The sequence below is a fragment of the Equus przewalskii genome, chromosome 6 (assembly GCF_037783145.1).
Source record: "Equus przewalskii isolate Varuska chromosome 6, EquPr2, whole genome shotgun sequence".
In the NCBI taxonomy this organism is placed as follows: Eukaryota; Metazoa; Chordata; class Mammalia; order Perissodactyla; family Equidae; genus Equus; species Equus przewalskii.
Genome location: NC_091836.1, coordinates 2,512,754 through 2,530,339, shown reverse-complemented (window position 1 = coordinate 2,530,339; position 17,586 = coordinate 2,512,754). Strand labels below are relative to the sequence as shown.

Sequence of the window (17,586 nt, the reverse complement as noted above, 5' to 3'; positions counted from 1 at the left end):
CACGGGGTTGTCACTGTGACGCCTGTCAGAGGGCCCACTCGAGGCCAGATGGGGCCATAAAGGGGATCACAGTAAGCAAGCCTATCAGGTTCCCGGAGCCCCTTGTGTCCGTTTGCACACCCACAGGGACGGGGAGCTCACCCCGTAGCTTCCTCTGTCTGCCTCCCTGCGGATCCCACCCATGGGTCCACAGAGGGGGTGACAGAAGGAAAAACCTAGAATGTTTAGGGCGGGGTCCCGTCCTCCCCCACCTGCTAGCACTGCTGACACTGGCGCCGGGTCGGCCTCTGGGGGAGCCGTCACACTGCGGGGGGGGGGGGGGGGGGCGGGGAGGGGATTGAGCAGCATCCCTGGCCCCACCCACTCGATGCCAGGAACGCTCCCAGTGTGACAGCCACAGACACGCCCCCTGGCGGAGGCCCCCTGGTTTAGTGGAATCCTTAGCGGAATAACTGTCCCCCTGGATCCACAGACCAGCGCTGACCTCTCTCGCTGCTCCGCCCCTCCAGAAGTGCAGACAGTCAGCCCGCCTCCACCCAGCGTCGGCACCCCCTTGCTCCCTGCCCCCCGCCCCTCCCCCTACCGCGGGACGCAGTACAAGTACAGCCTGAGCCTTCCCCATGGCCGCACTTCTGGCGGGGACGAGACCATCCCTGAGGGGCAGAGAGCAGTGGGTCCTGGGTCAAGTCTGATCTGGGGAAGCAGGGGGTGCTGGAGCACACGGAGGTCTGGGGAGGCTGGGGTGTGATGGGCACGCGGGGCGGGGGCGGGAGAGGAGGCGCAGCCAGAGGGCAGTCTCCTGGCTGGGCCCAGGGCCCAGGGCAGCGGCAGGGGCTCTGCGAGATGGGCGCTCCTGGGCTGCGGGGGTGTTGTGCGGAGACTGCGCAGTGCGGGGCAGGGGTGGGACAGAGGGGCCAGGGAGCCGGCCAGCGGTGTGTGTCCAGGTGAGAGAGGGGCCGTCCTGAGAAGACAGGGGTGGGGAGGAGGAGCCCGTGGGAGGCTGCGGAGCAAAGGGAGGGAGCCGGGCAGGTCTGAGGCAGGAGCGGCCTCTCTGGACACCCAGGACAGAGGCCGGACGGGCCACATGGGCCTGGACCCCAGGAGCCAGCTTTGGGCAGCAGCAGCAAACGAGGACAGGAAGCTAGGACGAGGGGCAGGCCGCCGAGGGGTGTGCAGAGGAGCAGAGGCCGAGGCCCAGGGAAATGAGATCCGCCACACACAACCCAGACCGACTGCGGGCAGCTCTGTTCACCACAGGGAAGGCGGGCACAGCCCAGGGGTGCACCAGCCGGCGAACGGACACGCACACGTGTTCACCCACACGCTGGAACACGACGCAGACATGAAAAGGAGCAGGGCCCTGACACGGCCGCACGTGGACGGACCTGAACACACGATGCTCAGGGAGAGAAGGACACACGGCATGTGATCCCACTGACGTGAAACGTCCAGAACAGGCAGATCCACAGAGAGCGGGCTCGTGGGCGACAGGGGCTGAGGAGGGGGCGGGGCACTGCTGATGGGATGGGGCTTCTGTTTGGTGTGATGAGAACATCCTGGGATTAGACAGTGGTGATGGACGCACAATCTTGCAAAGAGACTGCACACCACTGAAGCGCACACTTTAAATGAGTGAATCGTACGGCACGATAACTGCATCTGAATAAAGCTGTCACCAACAAGAAGTAATCAACAAGATACGCCCAAGAAGAGCGAGGGGAGGAGCTGAAGGACCGGGGGCAGCGCGCAGGAGGCCGGGGGCGGAGTCCCCATCCTGCTGTGTTATGGGGCCACTACCTATCACCATTACGCTCACATGGTGGCATGAAAAAAGGGCAGGCAGGGCGCAGCGGGTTCTCCAACTCCATGCACACGAGAGGAAACTGAGGCAGGAGAAAGGAGTCACTTGCCGAAGACACAAGGATGTGTGGCCATCAAGAACGCCACATGAGGGGCGCTTTGGTTGTGTCCCGAGTCCTGGTGTCAACAGGCATCTGTCCACAAGGTCGGGGCTGCGGGGCCACGGGGCTCGCCTGGCTCCAATCCCTGCCGCCCGCAGCCCACAGCCCACCGCAGGCATGGGGCTGGCCCTGCAGCACGCCCAGCCCAGGGAGGTCGAGTGAGGGGTGGGCAGGGTGTGACAGGGGGAGTGGACGAGTGGAAGGCCAGTGGGGCAGACACTGGACCCAGGGGAGCCGTCAGGACCCAAGCGGGGCAGCCAAGCACTCCTTCCCAGCTCCACAGGCCTGCGCCCCCAGGCTGGCCTTCAGCGCCCGCCCTTCTCCAGCTCCAGCCCCCCAGGGCACCGCGCAGGCTCTGGGGATGGAGCCCCTGCCCTCAGAGGGCTCACAGTCCATATTCCAGTCCAGGGTGCCCCCCAACATGCTGACATCAGGGCCGGGTCACTCTCTGGGGGGCCGTCCTGGGGGCTGTGGGGGGCTGAGCAGCATCCCTGGCCCCACCTGCCCAATGCCAGGAACTCCCCCAGTGTGACAGCCACAGTGTCCCCAGACATGGTCAGTGTCCCGAGTGGAGAACCTCACTCTAGAAGAAAGGAAGGACAAGGCTGCTGAGATTTGCTCGTCCCTCAGAGACCCAGCCCCTCGATCCTGACGCCAGCCAGGAGTCCCCGGGATGGGTCCTGCAGACAGGATGACTTTTGGGTCCTCGTCCTTCTCAGCGACATCACCACAGCCAAGCCCACTCTGGATGTCCCCAAACCCAGAAGTCCCAGGCAACAAACCCACCCGGCCAGAGGCCAGTCCACAGCGGGGGACCTGGCGCCATAAGCAGACCCACACCTGGAGCCTCCCTAGCCTTTTCTATCTGCTTCTAGGTCCCCCCCCACCCCCAAACAGTCACCACCCCCGGCCCGGGGACAGACTCTGAGATTCTCCCAGGAAACCACATGGGGGGAAGTCGGCTGCCACAGCCACCTGAGACCCTGCCCCAGCTATGCAAGGCCGAGAGCCCCAGCTTTTGGGGAGCGAGAGCCTGCATCCTTCAGAAAACCCTCCCCAAGCAACCCAACCTCGCCAGCTGTGCAAAGCGCAGCGCGATGGCCAGCCCACCTGCTTCCACCCCGGGTCAGGAGGGACGCGCCCAGCATCGCCCAGACGGCAGGGTCCTCCACGTCAAAGAAATTTGCCCGGTGAGCAGCCTAGGGTGCGTTCTGGGGGACAACGTGCACCACTCCGGGACTGTCCCCAGAGGATCTCATGGGCTCCCTGCGTCCCGAACCCACCCCACCTCCTTCCCTTCAAATTCCCGCCCCGTCTCTAACCCTGAGGATGGATCTGAGGGCGGCTGCACAGGCGCTGGTGGATGCCTTTTCTTTAGACAAACGGTCCTCATTCAAGTCCGGTAAGGAGTGGGCATGGAGGAGGGCAGGCAGCCTCCCCACGAGAGGCATGAGGTCATCGCTTGGGGACTGGGGAGCGGGGCGGGCTCGGGGAGGATCAGTTCCCAGCCCCAGGGGCACCCCGAACGAGGAGATGATTTGGGCGGGGGGAGAGAACAGAGAAGAACAAAACAGGTTTAGGCTGGACATCAGCACAGCGCTGGGTCCCAGGCCTCGGGGTGAGGGCAGGTCTACACCACGCAGGACCAACGGGGGAAGGGGGTCACAGTTCTCAGCAGGGGACAATGGCCCTGATGGGGGGGACCACCCCACACTTGGGGGGCCCCAGGCTCGGAGGCTGGTGCCTGCAGGAAGACACAGAATAGGCCCTGATCGGAGGGCGGCTGGGGAAGGACAAGCCGGCTCAGATTTTGGTGGGGTTGGCGCCCAAGCAGGCGACGGTGATTCTGGGAGGGTCAGGCTGGGGGCGGGGGGAGCAGAAGGCGGAGGGGCGGGAGCCAGGAGGGCATTTATGCATTCCACCCGCGTCGCCGAAGGGCTTCTGGTGCCAGGAGCGAGAGGGGCGCGGTGCATACAATGGGCGCCCGGACAGCCTGGATCCGCACCCCGGCCCTGGGGTCCCAGGGTCCGAAGGACTCAGATCGGACTTTATCGGGGCGATTCGAGCCTGGGTGAGTCGTGACAGCTATTGGGGGCCGTTTAAATCTGGGCCGGGCCAGCTAGCATGCTCCGAGCCTGCAGGGCCGGGTTTGACAGGCCAGAGCGCCGGCTCGGGCTGGGCCTGCTGTTCCGGAGGGTGGAGTGGGGGATCCCCGGTTTGGAGGGGGCAGAGCCCGGCCCCATGTTTATAAAGGGGCTGTGGACGCTGATGCGGGGGGAGGTGGCGGGCTGCGGGGGGCCCGGGGTCTGGGGGTCACGCAGGGCCGGATTGAGGGGTTCAGCCGGGAGGAGAGATGCTGAGCTCCCCCCGGGCCTCGCTGGGCTCGGGGGGCGGAGTTCAGGGGGTCCGCCCGGCTCCCGGAGGGCCCGGAGAGCGGGGAGTCGCAGCCCGAGGCGCCGGCTCGGTTTTGGGGGCCCCGGGGGAGGGTTCGCGCCGCCGCCAGGCCCGGCCCGGCTCGGGGGTCGCGGCTCGGGCGCGGGGGGGGCGGGTCCCCAGACCCCGCCGCCTCACCTGGCCCGCTCCCGTCGCCCGCTGGCTCCGCCGGCCCCGCCGCTCCCGGCGCCGCCCCGCGCCCGCCTCCGCCGTCCGCAGCTCCGCCCGGTCCGGCCGCGGCCGCCGCCGACGGGACCCCGGGCTCCGCGCTCCTTAATATGGCGGCGGTCGCTGCTCCGCGGCCTCCCGGCGCCCTCCTCCGCCGCGCGCGCTCCCGCGGCCGGCCACGCCCCCGCGCCGGCGCGCTGCGTGCCGCCGCCACGCCCCTGCGCGCCGGCGCACCACGCCCATCCCCGCTGACTGCGCCTGCGCGCGGCGAGCATCTCGGGAGGACGTGACGTCGCCCGCGATTCGAATCAATACAGGAAGCGCGGCGCCACGCGTTGCCAAGGGCAACCGCGGCCGGAACCGGACGGGCGGCCCCGCGGAGGAGGCTGCGTGGAGTCTGGGGAGATGGCTCTGCTCGGTTTAGGGCGTGGCTCTTTTCTTAGTAGGGGACAGTGACCGAAACGGGGGCCCGAGGGCGGACCCACGCCGCGACGAGGCGGTCACGCCGCGTGATGAGCGCGGATGGAACTCAGCGACAGGTGCACTGGCCGGACGTGCAAACCCCACTGCCGGCCTGAAGACATCCATTCATTCATCCCACATTGATGGCGCTCCTACTGAGGGCTCTTCCCGGCCCTGGAAGCAGGGAACAAAACAAACAGGCTTAAAAAAAATCCCTGCTCAAAAAATGGGCGAGGGATCCAAACACATTTCTCCAAAGAAAATAAATGAATGGCCAATAAGATCATGAAAAGATGCTCATCATCCTTAGTCATCAGGGAAATGCAAATCAAAACCACAGTGAGACAGCACTTCACGCCTACTAGGCTGGCTATCATACGACAAAACAAAAACAGGAAATAAGTGTTGACGAGGATGTGGAGTGGCTGGAACCCTCCCACGTTGCTGGTGGGAGGGTCAAAGGGGCACCCACTGTGGAGAACAGTCTGGCAGTTCCTCACAAAGTTAAATATAGAACTACCAGATGACCCAGCAATGCCACGATTTAAGTATCTACCCGAGAGAATTGAAGATGTGCCCACATAAAAATTTGTATATGAATTTCATGGCAGCGTTATTCATAATAGCCAAGAAGTGCCGACAACCCAAATGTTCATCAGTGGATGAATGGATGGACAAAATGTGGTCCATCCCCACGCTGGAATATTATTCAGCCATGAAAAGGAGCGAAGCCCTGACACAGCTGCAATGCGGAGGGACCTTGAACACATGACGCTCAGTGAGAGAAGCCAGACACAAAAGGCCACCTGGTGTGTGATTCCATTGATATGGCATGTCCAGAACGGGCACATCTATAGGAACAGAAAGTGAATTAGTGTTTGCCAGGGGTTGGAGGGAAGAAAGGAGTGGGGAGTGACAGCCAGGGACTTTCCCACTGGGGTGATGGAATGTTCTAGAATTGATGTGATGATCGTTGCACAACTGAATACACTAAAAATCACTGAATTGTACACTTTAAATGAGTGAATTGTATAGTATGTGAATTATACCTCAATAAACGTCTTATAAAAAAATTTCTGTCTGCCTGGAGCTGAATTATAGGGAAGAACGAAAAAAGGAAAAAGGGAGTGAGGGGTTACAGTGTCAACTATGGTGATCAGAGAAGGTCCCACTGCAAAGATGACATTTGGGCAAAGCTTTGAAAGGAAAGAGACTTCATGGTACACGACTTCTGTTTCTTCATTTGGTGTGAAATTATATATATTATATAATGCACATTTATCTGATTTCAGCGAACTCCGCAACCACCGTAGGATCTAGAACAGAGCCATCAGCACAACCATAACGAGAGCCACACAAGGAATTTAAATTTTTCCAGTAGCTACATTGAAAAATACACAGAAGCCAGTGTCATTAATTTTAATGATATATTTTATTAACTTGATACATCAAAAATATTTACATTTCAACATGTCAACAAAATCAACAAATATCAACGAGGCATTTTATGTTACTTTTTTCACACTAAGTTTTAAAATCCGGTGCATGTTGTACATGGACAGCCTAACTCAATTTGGGTGCCAATTTTCTTTTTCTTTTTCTTTTTTTTTTCCTGAGGAAGATTAGCCCTGAGCTAACATGTGCTGCCAATCCTCCACTTTTTGCTGAGGAAGACTGGCCCTGAGCTCACATTGGTGCCCATCCTCCTCTACTTTCTATGTGGGACGCCTACCACAGCATGGCGTGCCAAGTGGTGCCATGTCTGCACCCGGGATCCGAACCGGCGAACCCCAGGCCACCGAAGTGGAACGTGCGCACTTAACCCCTGCGCCACTGGGCCAGCCCCTGGGTGCCAGTTTTCATTAGTAATATTTGATCTGTGTGTTTTATAAAATTTACAGTGGAAAAAGCAGATTCACATGCCCCAGGTGTTCCAAGCATGCTTAAAAGTGTTCCAGTAACTGAATTGAGTATCAGATTTCTCTGTTTCCATTTAAATTACTTAAAATTTTAAAAATTTAAAAATCAGTTCTGTAGTGGCACTGGCCACATTTCAAGTGCTCCACAGCCCCGTCTTGCTAGTAGCTACCACATTGGATGGTGCAGATACAGAATATGTCCATCGTAGAAAATTCTACTGCACAAAGAATGTCCAGAGCAGTGCCGGGCACAGGGTGGAGGTCAATAAACTTCGAATGAAGAAACTTCTTGAATATCTGCCTCTGCAAACTAGGTCTGATTTCTTTCTCTCCTCAGGCCCAGTAGCAGATTCAGTAAATGTGTGTAATATTTACAGCTCCTCGCTCCAAACCAAGATGATCAACATTCCAGCTAAAATGTGACAAGTAGAATGAAACAATTCAGCTGCACTAGATGTTTTCAAAAAATTCTGATGGTGATGAAAAAAATGTCTAAATCCATAATAGTGCCTACTTTCATTTCAGACCGGACTTAGCACTCAGGGAGAAAAGAAAGTGAGCAAATTGGAATTCCACCTGTGCCATCTGACTTGGTTGTTTTATTTTACTCTTTTTGGAGGAAGATTAGCCCTGAGCTAACATCTGGCACCAATCCTTCTCTTTTTGCTGAGGAAGACTGGCCCTGAGCTCACATCCGTGCCCATCCTCCTCTACTTTATATGTGGGACGCCTGCCACAGCACGGAGTGCCAAGCGGTGCCATGTCCGCACCCGGGATCCGAACCGGCGAACCCCGGGCCGCCAAAGGTGAACGAGCAAACTTAACCACTGCGCCACCAGGCTGGCCCCTTGGTTGTTTTATTTTAAATAAAGACAGTATCCAACAGGGCTGGGATTAGGGTGAGCCAGGTATTTGAGTTGTGCAAGGGCAAAGTTGAATCTTGTCTTTCTTTACAAGTTTGGATTTTTTTTGCATTAATTTTGATTTTTTAAAATATTGCATTAATAAGGGAGGGACGTGTTATAAAAAGGCAACATGGGAGATCACTGTGCATTAGTTTCTGGTGGCTGCTGTAACAAATGACCATAAATTTAGTGGCTAAAAACAACAGAAATTAATTATTTTACCATTCTGGAGGGCAGGAGTCTGAAATGGGTCTCTCGGGGCTAAACCCAGGTGAGGGCAGGGCGGGTCCCCCAGGAGGCCCCAGGGCAGGAGCGTGTCCCGCCTCCTCCAGCTTCCAGAGGCGCCGCGTCCTGGGCTCGGGGCCCCTTCCTCCGTCCGCACTGCCAGCAGCACAGCGTCTCCATCTCAGCCTCTGACCCTCCCGCCTCCCTCTGATCAGGACCCTGGGGTGACCCTGAGCCCCGGGAATCCAGGGTGGTCCCTCATCTCAAGATTTGTAACTTAATCCATCTGCAAAATTCCTTTACTACCACTTAAAACAACATATTCACAGGTACTCAAGATTATCTTTGCGGGGGTCATTATTCAGCCTGGCACATTTGGGATGCTGGCACTGTTTTGTATCATCGTTGTGGTAGGACACACAAAAGTACACAGTCATACAATTGCATAGAACATAATCCACACAAACACGTAAATGAGGACAGTACAAGTAAAACTGAGCAATCTGTATCAGGTTGGTATGTATTCTATCAATGTCAACATCCCGGTCATGATATTATACTAGCGGTTTGCGTGTATTTTGCACAAAGTTACCTTTGGGGGAAACTGGGAGAAGGGAAGGGTACCTTGCGTCCTCTGTATTATTTCTTACAATTATTTCTCTACAATGATCTCAAGAGAAATGTCAATTCAAAAAAAATTGCATTTAAATAGTATGGACCTTATTTACTGAGTTTTGGGGCACCTCCTTCAATTTTGTGCTCATCCCCGGCACGGCTGAGCAAATTGGTTCCACTTGCGGAAAGCATCATGCAATTCCTATTTAATTCGCCATCTTTTAGCAGCGGCTCACGTTTTGACAAACTAGAAGTCCAGAGGGGTGACAGAGCCCTGTATACAGGCAATAAATTATTCCTGGGCTCTGCCTGGGGGGCTGAGAGCGTTCTGCAGGAGCCCAGAGGATGTCTCTTGCTCAGCCTGGGTTGGCGCAGGCGCCAGGCTGGACGCCCAAGCTGAGATGGGAAATCTAACGAAGCGTGCTGGGCTCAATCGTGTTCCCCCCAAAAGACACGTTCAAGCCCTAACCCCCAGTACCTGTGAATGGGACCCTATTTGGAAATAGGGTCTTTGCAGATGGAATCAAGTTAAGATGAGGTCATACTAGAGTGGGGTGGGCCCCAAATCCAGTGACTGGTGCTTATAAGAAGAAGGTTTAGTCACAGACACAGGAAGATGAGGGAAGAGACTGGAGTGACGTGTCTCCAAGCCAAGGAGCGCCGAGGATTGCTGGCCACCACCAGCTGCTGGAAGAGGCAGGAAGATCCCGCCCCTAGAGCCTCCGGAGGGAGCGCGGCCCCACTGACACCTTGAGTTTGATCTTAGGGGTTCCACGGCCAAGCGTCGAGGAGCCACAGAAGGTGCGAGCAGGTGCAGACGTCTCTCCTGCTATCAGTTTCTCAACAGGTCTGCAGGTTCAAGATTCCAAATTCTCTGCGTACACAGCCTCGCTTTGGGCTTGGGTGTGGCTTCCATATCTGCTTCCTGCAGCCCTGGGCCTATCTCCTTCCCCCAGAGCATCCTCGGGGCCGATCACACCCGGCACGGGGCCCTGTGGCTTCCCAGATTGAACACAGCCCCGGGCCCACGGGGAAACCCTCTGTAACCGTCAGCCGGACGACAGAACCTGGGGCCCCTCCAGCTCAGGGCGGGATCGGCACAAACCATTTCCACTGGTCCTGGGGGGGAGGCCGGAGAGACTCTGTTCCGGGGAAAGGATGGAAGTTGTCCTTCCCCTTCCCTGAGGGATGTCCTTAGACTCTGCCTGCTGTGTGAGTGTGAGCGCTGGCACCGGAGCCCACTCGCGCTTCCGGGTCTCCCCGCGCCGCGGCGACTTTGACTGGACTCCTCCCCCCCGCGGCGCTGCGTTGGTTCCGTCCGGCCAGGTCACGTGGGCGCCAAGATGGCGGCTCCCAGAGCGCGCCGCGAGCGTCGCGGTCTGTGAAGCTGCAGCGGCGGCGGCGGCGGGAGCACGGTGCGGAGCTGGGCCTGGCGGGCGGGCGAGGCGGGTACGGCTCGCTGTGGGCGCCAGAATCTGGGATTCGTTGGCTGTGGGGGTTGAGGGGCCTCCTCCTGAGCGATTCCGGGTCCCGGCGGGCTCTTTCCCCGGGTTCTGGGGACCGTGGCTCCGGGGATCGCTGGGCAGCCAGCGCGTGGTGGTGGGGGCGGGGGGTGTCCCATATCGGGCGACCCCTTTTCCGGGGTCCTGGGAGCACCAACCCATGAGGGACCCCGTACTCGGGGCTCGGCGTGGACAGATCTTGAGGCATCCGGTTCCTGGGCGGAGGCGGGGGGGTCTCTTCCATGGAGACCGATCCCGGGTGGGGCGACCCCTCTCCGGGGGGAGTCTAGCTGCGGGGATCTTGGTGCTGGGGGGTCGTGGTGTAGAGAAGTCTGGGGGGGTGAGAGGGGTTCCGAGGACCCGGCCGCCTCCTCCATCCCTTACTCCCTCACCGTGTCCGTCTCTGAGAGACCTTCGTGGAGGGCGGGGGGCGGCTGCCCAGGTTCTGCCTTGATTTTGGGGGCCGATCCCCTCAACCCCACGTCCACCGGGTGCCCCTTCCCACTGACAGACAGGCCTGAGGTGTGAGTGGCAGGCTTCCGGGTGGCTGGGTGTCCCCTGCCTTGTCGGGCTCCCCCAGGAAAGATTTCATGCCGGCTCTGGTTTTCTTTGTGTGCACACAGATCTGCGTGTATATATTATATATATATGTGTGTTTTAAACCCTGTCTTCATGGAGGTTGCTTTCTAGGAAGAAACAGATCCGTAAAATACATAGGACGTCAGGGGACGGTAGACGGATGTGATGGGGGAGGAAGGGTTTGCACCCTTCCACCGGGGGGTCGGGGAAGGCCTCTCCCGAAGGTCATGTCTGAGCCGAGCCTCGAAGGGACCCTGACTTCCATCGATGAGCTGTTCACGGGTTTATTCCAGCCGAAGAAACCAGACTCAGAGATGTCTGCCCCACTTCAGCTCCAGCCACAATCTCTCTTCTTGGCTCCTCTCTTGTCGCTGGAGCCGCCTTCTTGGCCAGATTCCCCTTCTTTCCCAGGAGTTTAAGGTCTCCCGGGGTGAGGAGGTGACGAGGGGCCTTTCCCAGGTGTCCTGAGGGCCGGCCCCCCCTGCAGCCCGGGAGTCAGGAGTGCTGGCTCCTCTCTGTCCTCGACTTGCTGGGTGACCCCAGGCACGTCGCTGCTCGTCTGGGTGGAACAAAGAGTCGGGTTCCTCGGGCCCTAAGGCCTTGCCGGCTCGCTCCCTCCCGGCTTCGGTGGTCCCTGGTGGCCCCTCTTTTGAGGGGCGACCGCCCCTAAGGGTCGTCTGTGCTCAGGCGGCTGCGGTCGCCCCTGCTGACGCCGCTGGGTCAGAGGGCTGCCGACGTGCCACAGCCTGCCGTCGTGTTCATGAACCGTCTGCCGGGTCCTCATTGGTCCAGAGGACAGAGAGGGGACCCTCCTCCCGGGCTGGGTGTGGTGTCCCATAAACGGTCCTGTAAAATGGTGACGGTCCTAGTGCCTCTCTCGTAGGCTTGTGGTGAGTTCACGAATGAAGAGAGCTTCCAGATGCCAGGCACGTAGCTCCTGCAGTGTCAACGTCAGCTGCTGTTACTGTTACGGTTATTGTTTTTCCTGAGGACCTACTGTGTGCTGGGAGGACAGCGGTGACTCTCAGAGTCTCGGTCCCTGCCTTCAGAGTTCTCATATTCTGGTGAAGGGTAAGGCCGACCATCACCAGCTAAACCGAAAAATATCCAGTACGCTATCTGGTGGTGGCCAGTACTTTGAAGAGAGACAAAGCAGAACAAAGGAAAAGGGATGGGAGCGTAGTGTCAAAGACTGTGATCAGGGAAGGCTCCCCTGAGGAGGTGACATTGGGAACCAAGGAAGTGAGAGAGTGAGCATGGGGGCATTTGGGGAAGAGTGTTTCTGAGGGCGGGAACAGCCCGTGCAAAGGCCCTGGGGCAGGACCAGGCCTGGCATGTTGGAGGAACAGCGAGGAGGCTGTGTGGCTGGAGCAGAGGGAGGAGGGGAGGGTAGAGAGGGGACGGGGCAGGTAATGGGGGGCCTTGGGGACTGTCAAGGAGTTTGGAGTAATGTGGCGCCATAGGAGGGTCTTGTGAGGGAGTCACGTGGTCCTGTTTCTATATGGAAAGGATTCGTCTATCCGTTACCTGTGCCAAGTGACCAGTTACCCCCTGTTTAGCAGCTATACCAACAGGAAATACTACCGCCCCAGTTTCTGTGGCCAGGGATCCGGGCCTGGCCTAGCTGGGTGGCCCCGGCTCTGATCTCTCGGGGGGTTGCCGTCAGGACAGTGGCCAGGGCTGCGTCCTCTGGAGGCGGGACCGGGGTGGAGGAGCCGCTCCCACCCTTCGCGCTCTCCCGGCTGTTGGCGGGAGGCCTCAGCTCCTCATCATATGGCTGCCCCACAGCCGGTGATCCCAGAGCAGGGGACAGAGCCACAGGGCCTGTCACGACCTCCCCTCCAAAGTCATTTCTGCCACATCCCATTGTTCGCACAGGCTCCGTGTGAGAGGGCCCCCCAGGTCAGGAACAGCAGGAGGTGGGGGGCATTGGGGTCATCGAGGGGACCAGCCGCCACAGTCCCTCGCTGTGGTGTGGAGGGCAGACGAGCAGAGGTCATTGCTGATGTATAAGAGAGGCCCAGAGAGGGAAGGCCACACAGCAAGCAGGTGAGGCCAGAGCTTGGCTTTCCACCCAGAAAACCACCCCGCCCAGGTCCGAACGTCAACCAACAACCCCGTGAGCGGGCGAAGGACGTCCCTGACCTGCCGCCCGGTTTCCGCCATAGGTTCTCGTGCCCGGGCGGGCCCACGGCAGGCGGAGCGGGGCGGGCGCCATGGTGACCGAGCAGGAGGTGGAAGCCATCGGGCGCTCGCTGGTGGACCCACAGCAGCCCCTACAGGCCCGCTTCCGGGCGCTCTTCACGCTGCGCGGCCTCGGCGGCCCCGCGGCCATCGCCTGGATCAGCCGGGCCTTCGATGACGACTCCGCGCTGCTCAAACACGAGCTGGCCTACTGCCTGGGCCAGCTGCAGGACCCGCGGGCCGTGCCCGTGCTGGTGGACGTGCTGCGGGACACCCGCCAGGAGCCCATGGTGCGCCACGAGGCGGGTGAGTGGTCCCCCCACCCCCGGCCGTCTGTCCCCTTCAGCCTCCCGCGTCCATGTCCGCCTGCATGATCTCTGCCAGGACACTTCTCCATACGGGGCAGGCCAGTCTCTGTCACCACAGCTCCCCTCTGCCTTTGTGGCATAAAAGCCGCCGTCAACACACCGGCATGGCACAGGTCAGAACCCCTTTGTGGACCCTGAGAGTTAAATTTCACGTGTCATAAAATATTAGCCCTTTGATTTTTTTTTTTCTTCTTGCTGAGGGAGATTGGCCCTGAGCTGACATTGGTGCCCATCTTGCCCTATTTGGTATGTGGGACGCCGCCACCACGTGGCTTGCTAAGCAGTACTAGGTCCGCTCCCAGGATCCGAACCTATGAGCCCTGGGCTGCCTAAGCGGAGTGCACGGACTTAACCACTATGCCACCGGGCCGGCCTCCTGCCTTTGATTTTAAAAATGTCAAAAACCATTCCTCGCTCCTATGAAGACAGGTGGTGGCCACAGACGGCCAGCCCCTGATGTCTGTTTCGTTCATTCATTTCTTTCATCGGACAGACATCTATTGGGCGCCTGCTGTGTACCAGGCCCTGTTCTTGTGAGGGACACAGACAGGAAACAAAGGAGCAGCGCCCCTGGCGGGCCTGGGCCGCCGAGGCCGTGTGTCTGTGCCCGGCGAGCTCGCTGCCAGGTCGTCAGCCGGGCCTGGGTTTCCATTCGATGGTTTCTGGGCATTTTGAACCTTCCCCGAGCCAGTCTCTCTGCTGAGGCCGGCCCCCAGCCCCGGCCGCCCCAGGGAACTCTCTAGATTCCCGTGACTGTTTTTGCTGGAGCCGCTTTACAAGCACGCCCCACCCCAAACCTCGCCCTTCCCAGAGGCTCTGTTATTTTCAGTGTGATTTTGCAGAGCGCACAGTCGTGTTAGGGTGGAAAAACTTCCGTAAGTGCTAAGGAGAACAGTAAAGCCGAGAACAGGCGAGGGGGCTGGAGGTGTCACCATTTGTAATTGGTGACCAGAGACCTGAGTGCAGTAAGGGAGTTATCTGGGTGGATATCTGGGGAAAGGTGTTCCAGGCAGAGGGCACAGCCTGTGCAAAGGCCCTGGGGCAGGCCCGAGGCTGGCATGTGGGAGGAACAGCAAGGAGGCCTGTGAGGCTGGAGCAGAGGGAGGAGGGAGGGCGGGGAGGGGGCGGGGCAGGTCATGCGGGGCCTGGGACGCCACGGGGAGGACTCGAGCTTCCCCCCTGAGGGAGGGGGAGCCTGGAGGGCTTCAGGCAGAGGAGGGAGGGACCAACTCAGATTCAGGTCCAGGAGGATGTTCTGGATTGTGGGCAAGAGCATCCTCCACCGGTTTGTAGAGCACAAGGAGGGAGTGACTGAAGGAGGCCTCGGGTCTCCACCGTGCTCAGCACCCGTCTGTGGCCCTGGGAAAACGGTCACACTCCTCCTTGTGGCCCACAAGGCCCTGCCCAGTCCCACACCTGCTGCCCAGTTTCTGCACACCTGCCCCTGCCTACCGGCGACCTGTACTCCACCTGCCTGCCCCAGGGCCTTGGCACGTGCCATCCCCTCTCACCCAGAGGCCTTGCCGTCAAGCCCTGCCATGGTCAGCTGAGCCTCCTCCTCCGGGGGGCTCTCCCTGACGGGCTCCACTCCTCTGAATGTTCTTGGAGACCTTTGTCACCTGTGACCCCAAGTCGTCATGACACGCTTGTCTGTGTCTCCCCATTGAGGCCGTGAGCTCTGGTGTGGGCCGGGTCGCGTCCCAGCCCAGTTCCAGTCAAGTCCAGCTTCTGGGGAAGGGCCAGCTCGTGGGCTGTGCCGCTCCTGCTGCCACCGGCCAGGTGGGGGTGGGACCGCATAGCAGGGCAGAGCTGTGGGGAGGGCAGCCCGAGGGGCCGTGTCACTGGCTGGCGGGGCCCCAGGACATTTCCCTGGCCGGCCAACAGCGCTCTGCCCTGTCTTCTCAGGGGAGGCCCTGGGGGCCATCGGGAGCCCCGAAGTGCTGGAGGTCCTGAAGGAGTTCGAGGCCGACCCCGTCGTCGAGGTAACGCCCCACCGGCCCTCTCCCCGCCCATCCCGGGTCCCAGGACCAGCCCTCCCCCCTGGGTCTGGTTGCCAGGGCGACCGCGGGGCCAGGGATGCGGGACAAGAGGCAGCCGCCAGGGTGGCCGCTGCCCCACGGGGCAGAGCAGGGCTCCGGATGCCGGGGACCAGCCCGCGCCACCCGGCCCTGAGCTGCGTGGAGCCCACCTCGCCGCTGTCCCGCGTCTCCCATGTCCAGTCCCTCCGCCAGGGTCCCCCCCACCCGCCTCCGGCCCACCCACCTCTTCCAGACCCTCCCTGCCACCTTTCCTTCTTTTTCCTTTAATAACAGGTTTATTGAGATAAGTTACACAGCCTAAAATTCACTCTTCACACGTGTACATTGGGTGGCAGGGCATACCCAGAGCTATGCGGTCATCACCTCTGTCTGGTTCCAGAACATTCCATCCCCCAAAAGGAAACCCCATCCCATCAGCAGTCACCCCCCCACGCCCCCAGCCCCTGCACCCACGAGCCTGCTCTCTGTCTGTGAATCTGGACGTTTCACGTCCATGGGGTCACACGCCGTGTGTCCTTCTGTGTCTGCTCCTCTCCCTGAGCGTCGTGTGTGCAGGTCCGTCCACGTGCGGCCGTGTCAGGGCCTCGCTCCTCTTCACAGCTATGTAATGTTCCATTCTAAGCATCGATACCACATTGCATTTGTCCATCATCAGCTGATGGCATTTGGGCTGTTCCACCTTTCGGCTGCTCTGCACATGCGTGCCACCTGCCATATCTACTTCCCACGGCCCGCCCCCCGTCTCCCCTCTGGCAGCCAGGGATGTATGGCACTCTGAAGTCTCTTGACGTGTTCTATGGCTCCAGCACTCCTGGTTTATCATCATCGTTAGGACAGCGTCCCACGTCCTCGCTGGGGCCCGCAGGCCCTGAACAGTGGCCCGACCACGTCACCTCGCCTCTGTTGCTCGTTCCCCCTCAGTTGGCTTGCTCTTCCCAGACGTGTGCGGCACGGTCCTGCCTCAGGGCCTTTGCACGGCTGTTTCCACCTGACTCCCTCTCCCCCTTGGTTCTGATGTCACCTCCATATTGAGCCCCTCCTGGCCTTGTGTCCCCCTGGTCACCCCCTAATCCCGTAAGCCCCCACTAAGCATGGAGCCCTGGAGGGTGGGGAGGGGGCTGTCATGCCCACCGCGGGGGGCGGGGGGGGGGCCCTTGGCCTGCCCGGTCCTGACAGCTGCTGTGTGGACCACCTGCAGGTGGCGGAGACGTGCCAGCTGGCCGTGCGGCGGCTGGAGTGGCTGCAGCAGCGCGGTGGCGCGCCGGCGCCCGAGGGGCCCTACCTCTCGGTGGACCCGGCGCCCCCGGCCGAGGAGCGCGACGTGGGGCGTCTGCGGGCGGCGCTGCTGGACGAGGCGCGGCCGCTCTTCGACCGCTACCGGGCCATGTTCGCCCTGCGCGACACCGGTGGCGAGGAGGCCGCCCTGGCGCTGGCCGAGGGTGAGCGCTGACCCCGGGGCCCGGGCGGGGCGTCCTGCAGATGGGGAGCCCCGTCTCCAGCCCTTCCTGACCCCCCTCCCACCCCCGCAGGCCTGCGCTGCGGCAGCGCCCTGTTCCGCCACGAGGTCGGCTACGTGCTGGGCCAGCTGCAGCACGAGGCGGCGGTGCCCGCGCTGGCGGCCGCCCTGGCGCGGCGCGCCGAGAGCCCGATGGTGCGGCACGAGTGCGCCGAGGCGCTGGGGGCCATCGCCAGGCCCGCCTGCCTGGCCGCGCTGCGCGCGCACGCCGGCGACCCCGAGCGCGTGGTGCGCGAGAGCTGCGCGGTGGCCCTGGACCTGTACGCGCACGAGAGCGGCGCGGCCTTCCAGTACGCGGACGGCCTGGAGCGCCTGCGCGCGCCGCCGCCCGACCCCGACCCCGGCCCCGACCCCCGCATCTAGACCGCCTGCCCCCGGGGGGCGTCCGCTGGCCCAGACCCGGCTGCTTTGGCTTGTTGAGTGCCCAGCGATCGCAAGCTCCCGGGGCCAGGCTGAGGTCTCTGCGGTGCTCCCGGGGGGCGGGGTGTCGGCTGGGTGGGCATCTGGGGGGCGGGGCTGGGCTCCGAGGTGGGGGTTCCGCGGCCCAGCCCCTCTAGGAATGAGAGGCGTTGCTGAAACCCGTCCCCCCGCCTCCCCCGGGCCTGCGGAGGGGCTGTGGGCGTCCGGGGGTTGTGCTGCGGCGGGGAGGGCCAGGCAGACCCCAGGACACTTGCCCGGATCGACCATTAAATTATTTCTGCCAAGCGTGA

General features: G+C 60.7%; 2 protein-coding genes across 18 annotated transcripts in view; one reads left to right on the top strand and one right to left on the bottom strand.

Moving 5' to 3' along the window:
• Positions 1 to 4,674, bottom strand: part of FZR1 (fizzy and cell division cycle 20 related 1) — a 22,293-nt gene extending 17,619 nt beyond the window's left edge. For 2 of the 7 annotated variants that reach the window (XM_070622551.1, XM_070622552.1), the window contains exon 1: positions 3,284 to 3,893. Coding sequence is in view for 3 of the 7 variants with exons in the window: in XM_070622547.1 (XP_070478648.1) it covers positions 3,284 to 3,550 (267 nt within the window). In the remaining 4 variants the exon portion in view is untranslated. Of the gene's footprint in view, positions 1 to 3,283; positions 3,894 to 4,532 lie in introns of those variants that run through there. The other 5 variants (XM_070622550.1, XM_070622549.1, XM_070622547.1 and 2 more) reach the window with 5 other exon arrangements.
• Positions 3,903 to 17,586, top strand: DOHH (deoxyhypusine hydroxylase). Of its 11 annotated transcripts, none has more exons than XM_070622563.1 (7): positions 9,365 to 10,103; positions 11,653 to 11,840; positions 12,938 to 13,259; positions 15,227 to 15,303; positions 16,559 to 16,799; positions 16,890 to 17,257; positions 17,328 to 17,586. In XM_070622563.1, exons 3-6 carry the CDS (start codon positions 12,986 to 12,988, stop codon positions 17,237 to 17,239), a joined length of 942 nt encoding a protein of 313 aa, XP_070478664.1. In that variant the 5' UTR covers positions 9,365 to 10,103; positions 11,653 to 11,840; positions 12,938 to 12,985; the 3' UTR covers positions 17,240 to 17,257; positions 17,328 to 17,586. The 11 variants fall into 11 exon arrangements, with proteins under 11 accessions (XP_070478661.1, XP_070478658.1, XP_070478662.1 ...); XM_070622564.1 differs by having other exon boundaries at positions 10,100 to 10,137; XM_070622568.1 differs by lacking the exon at positions 11,653 to 11,840 and having other exon boundaries at positions 9,299 to 9,489.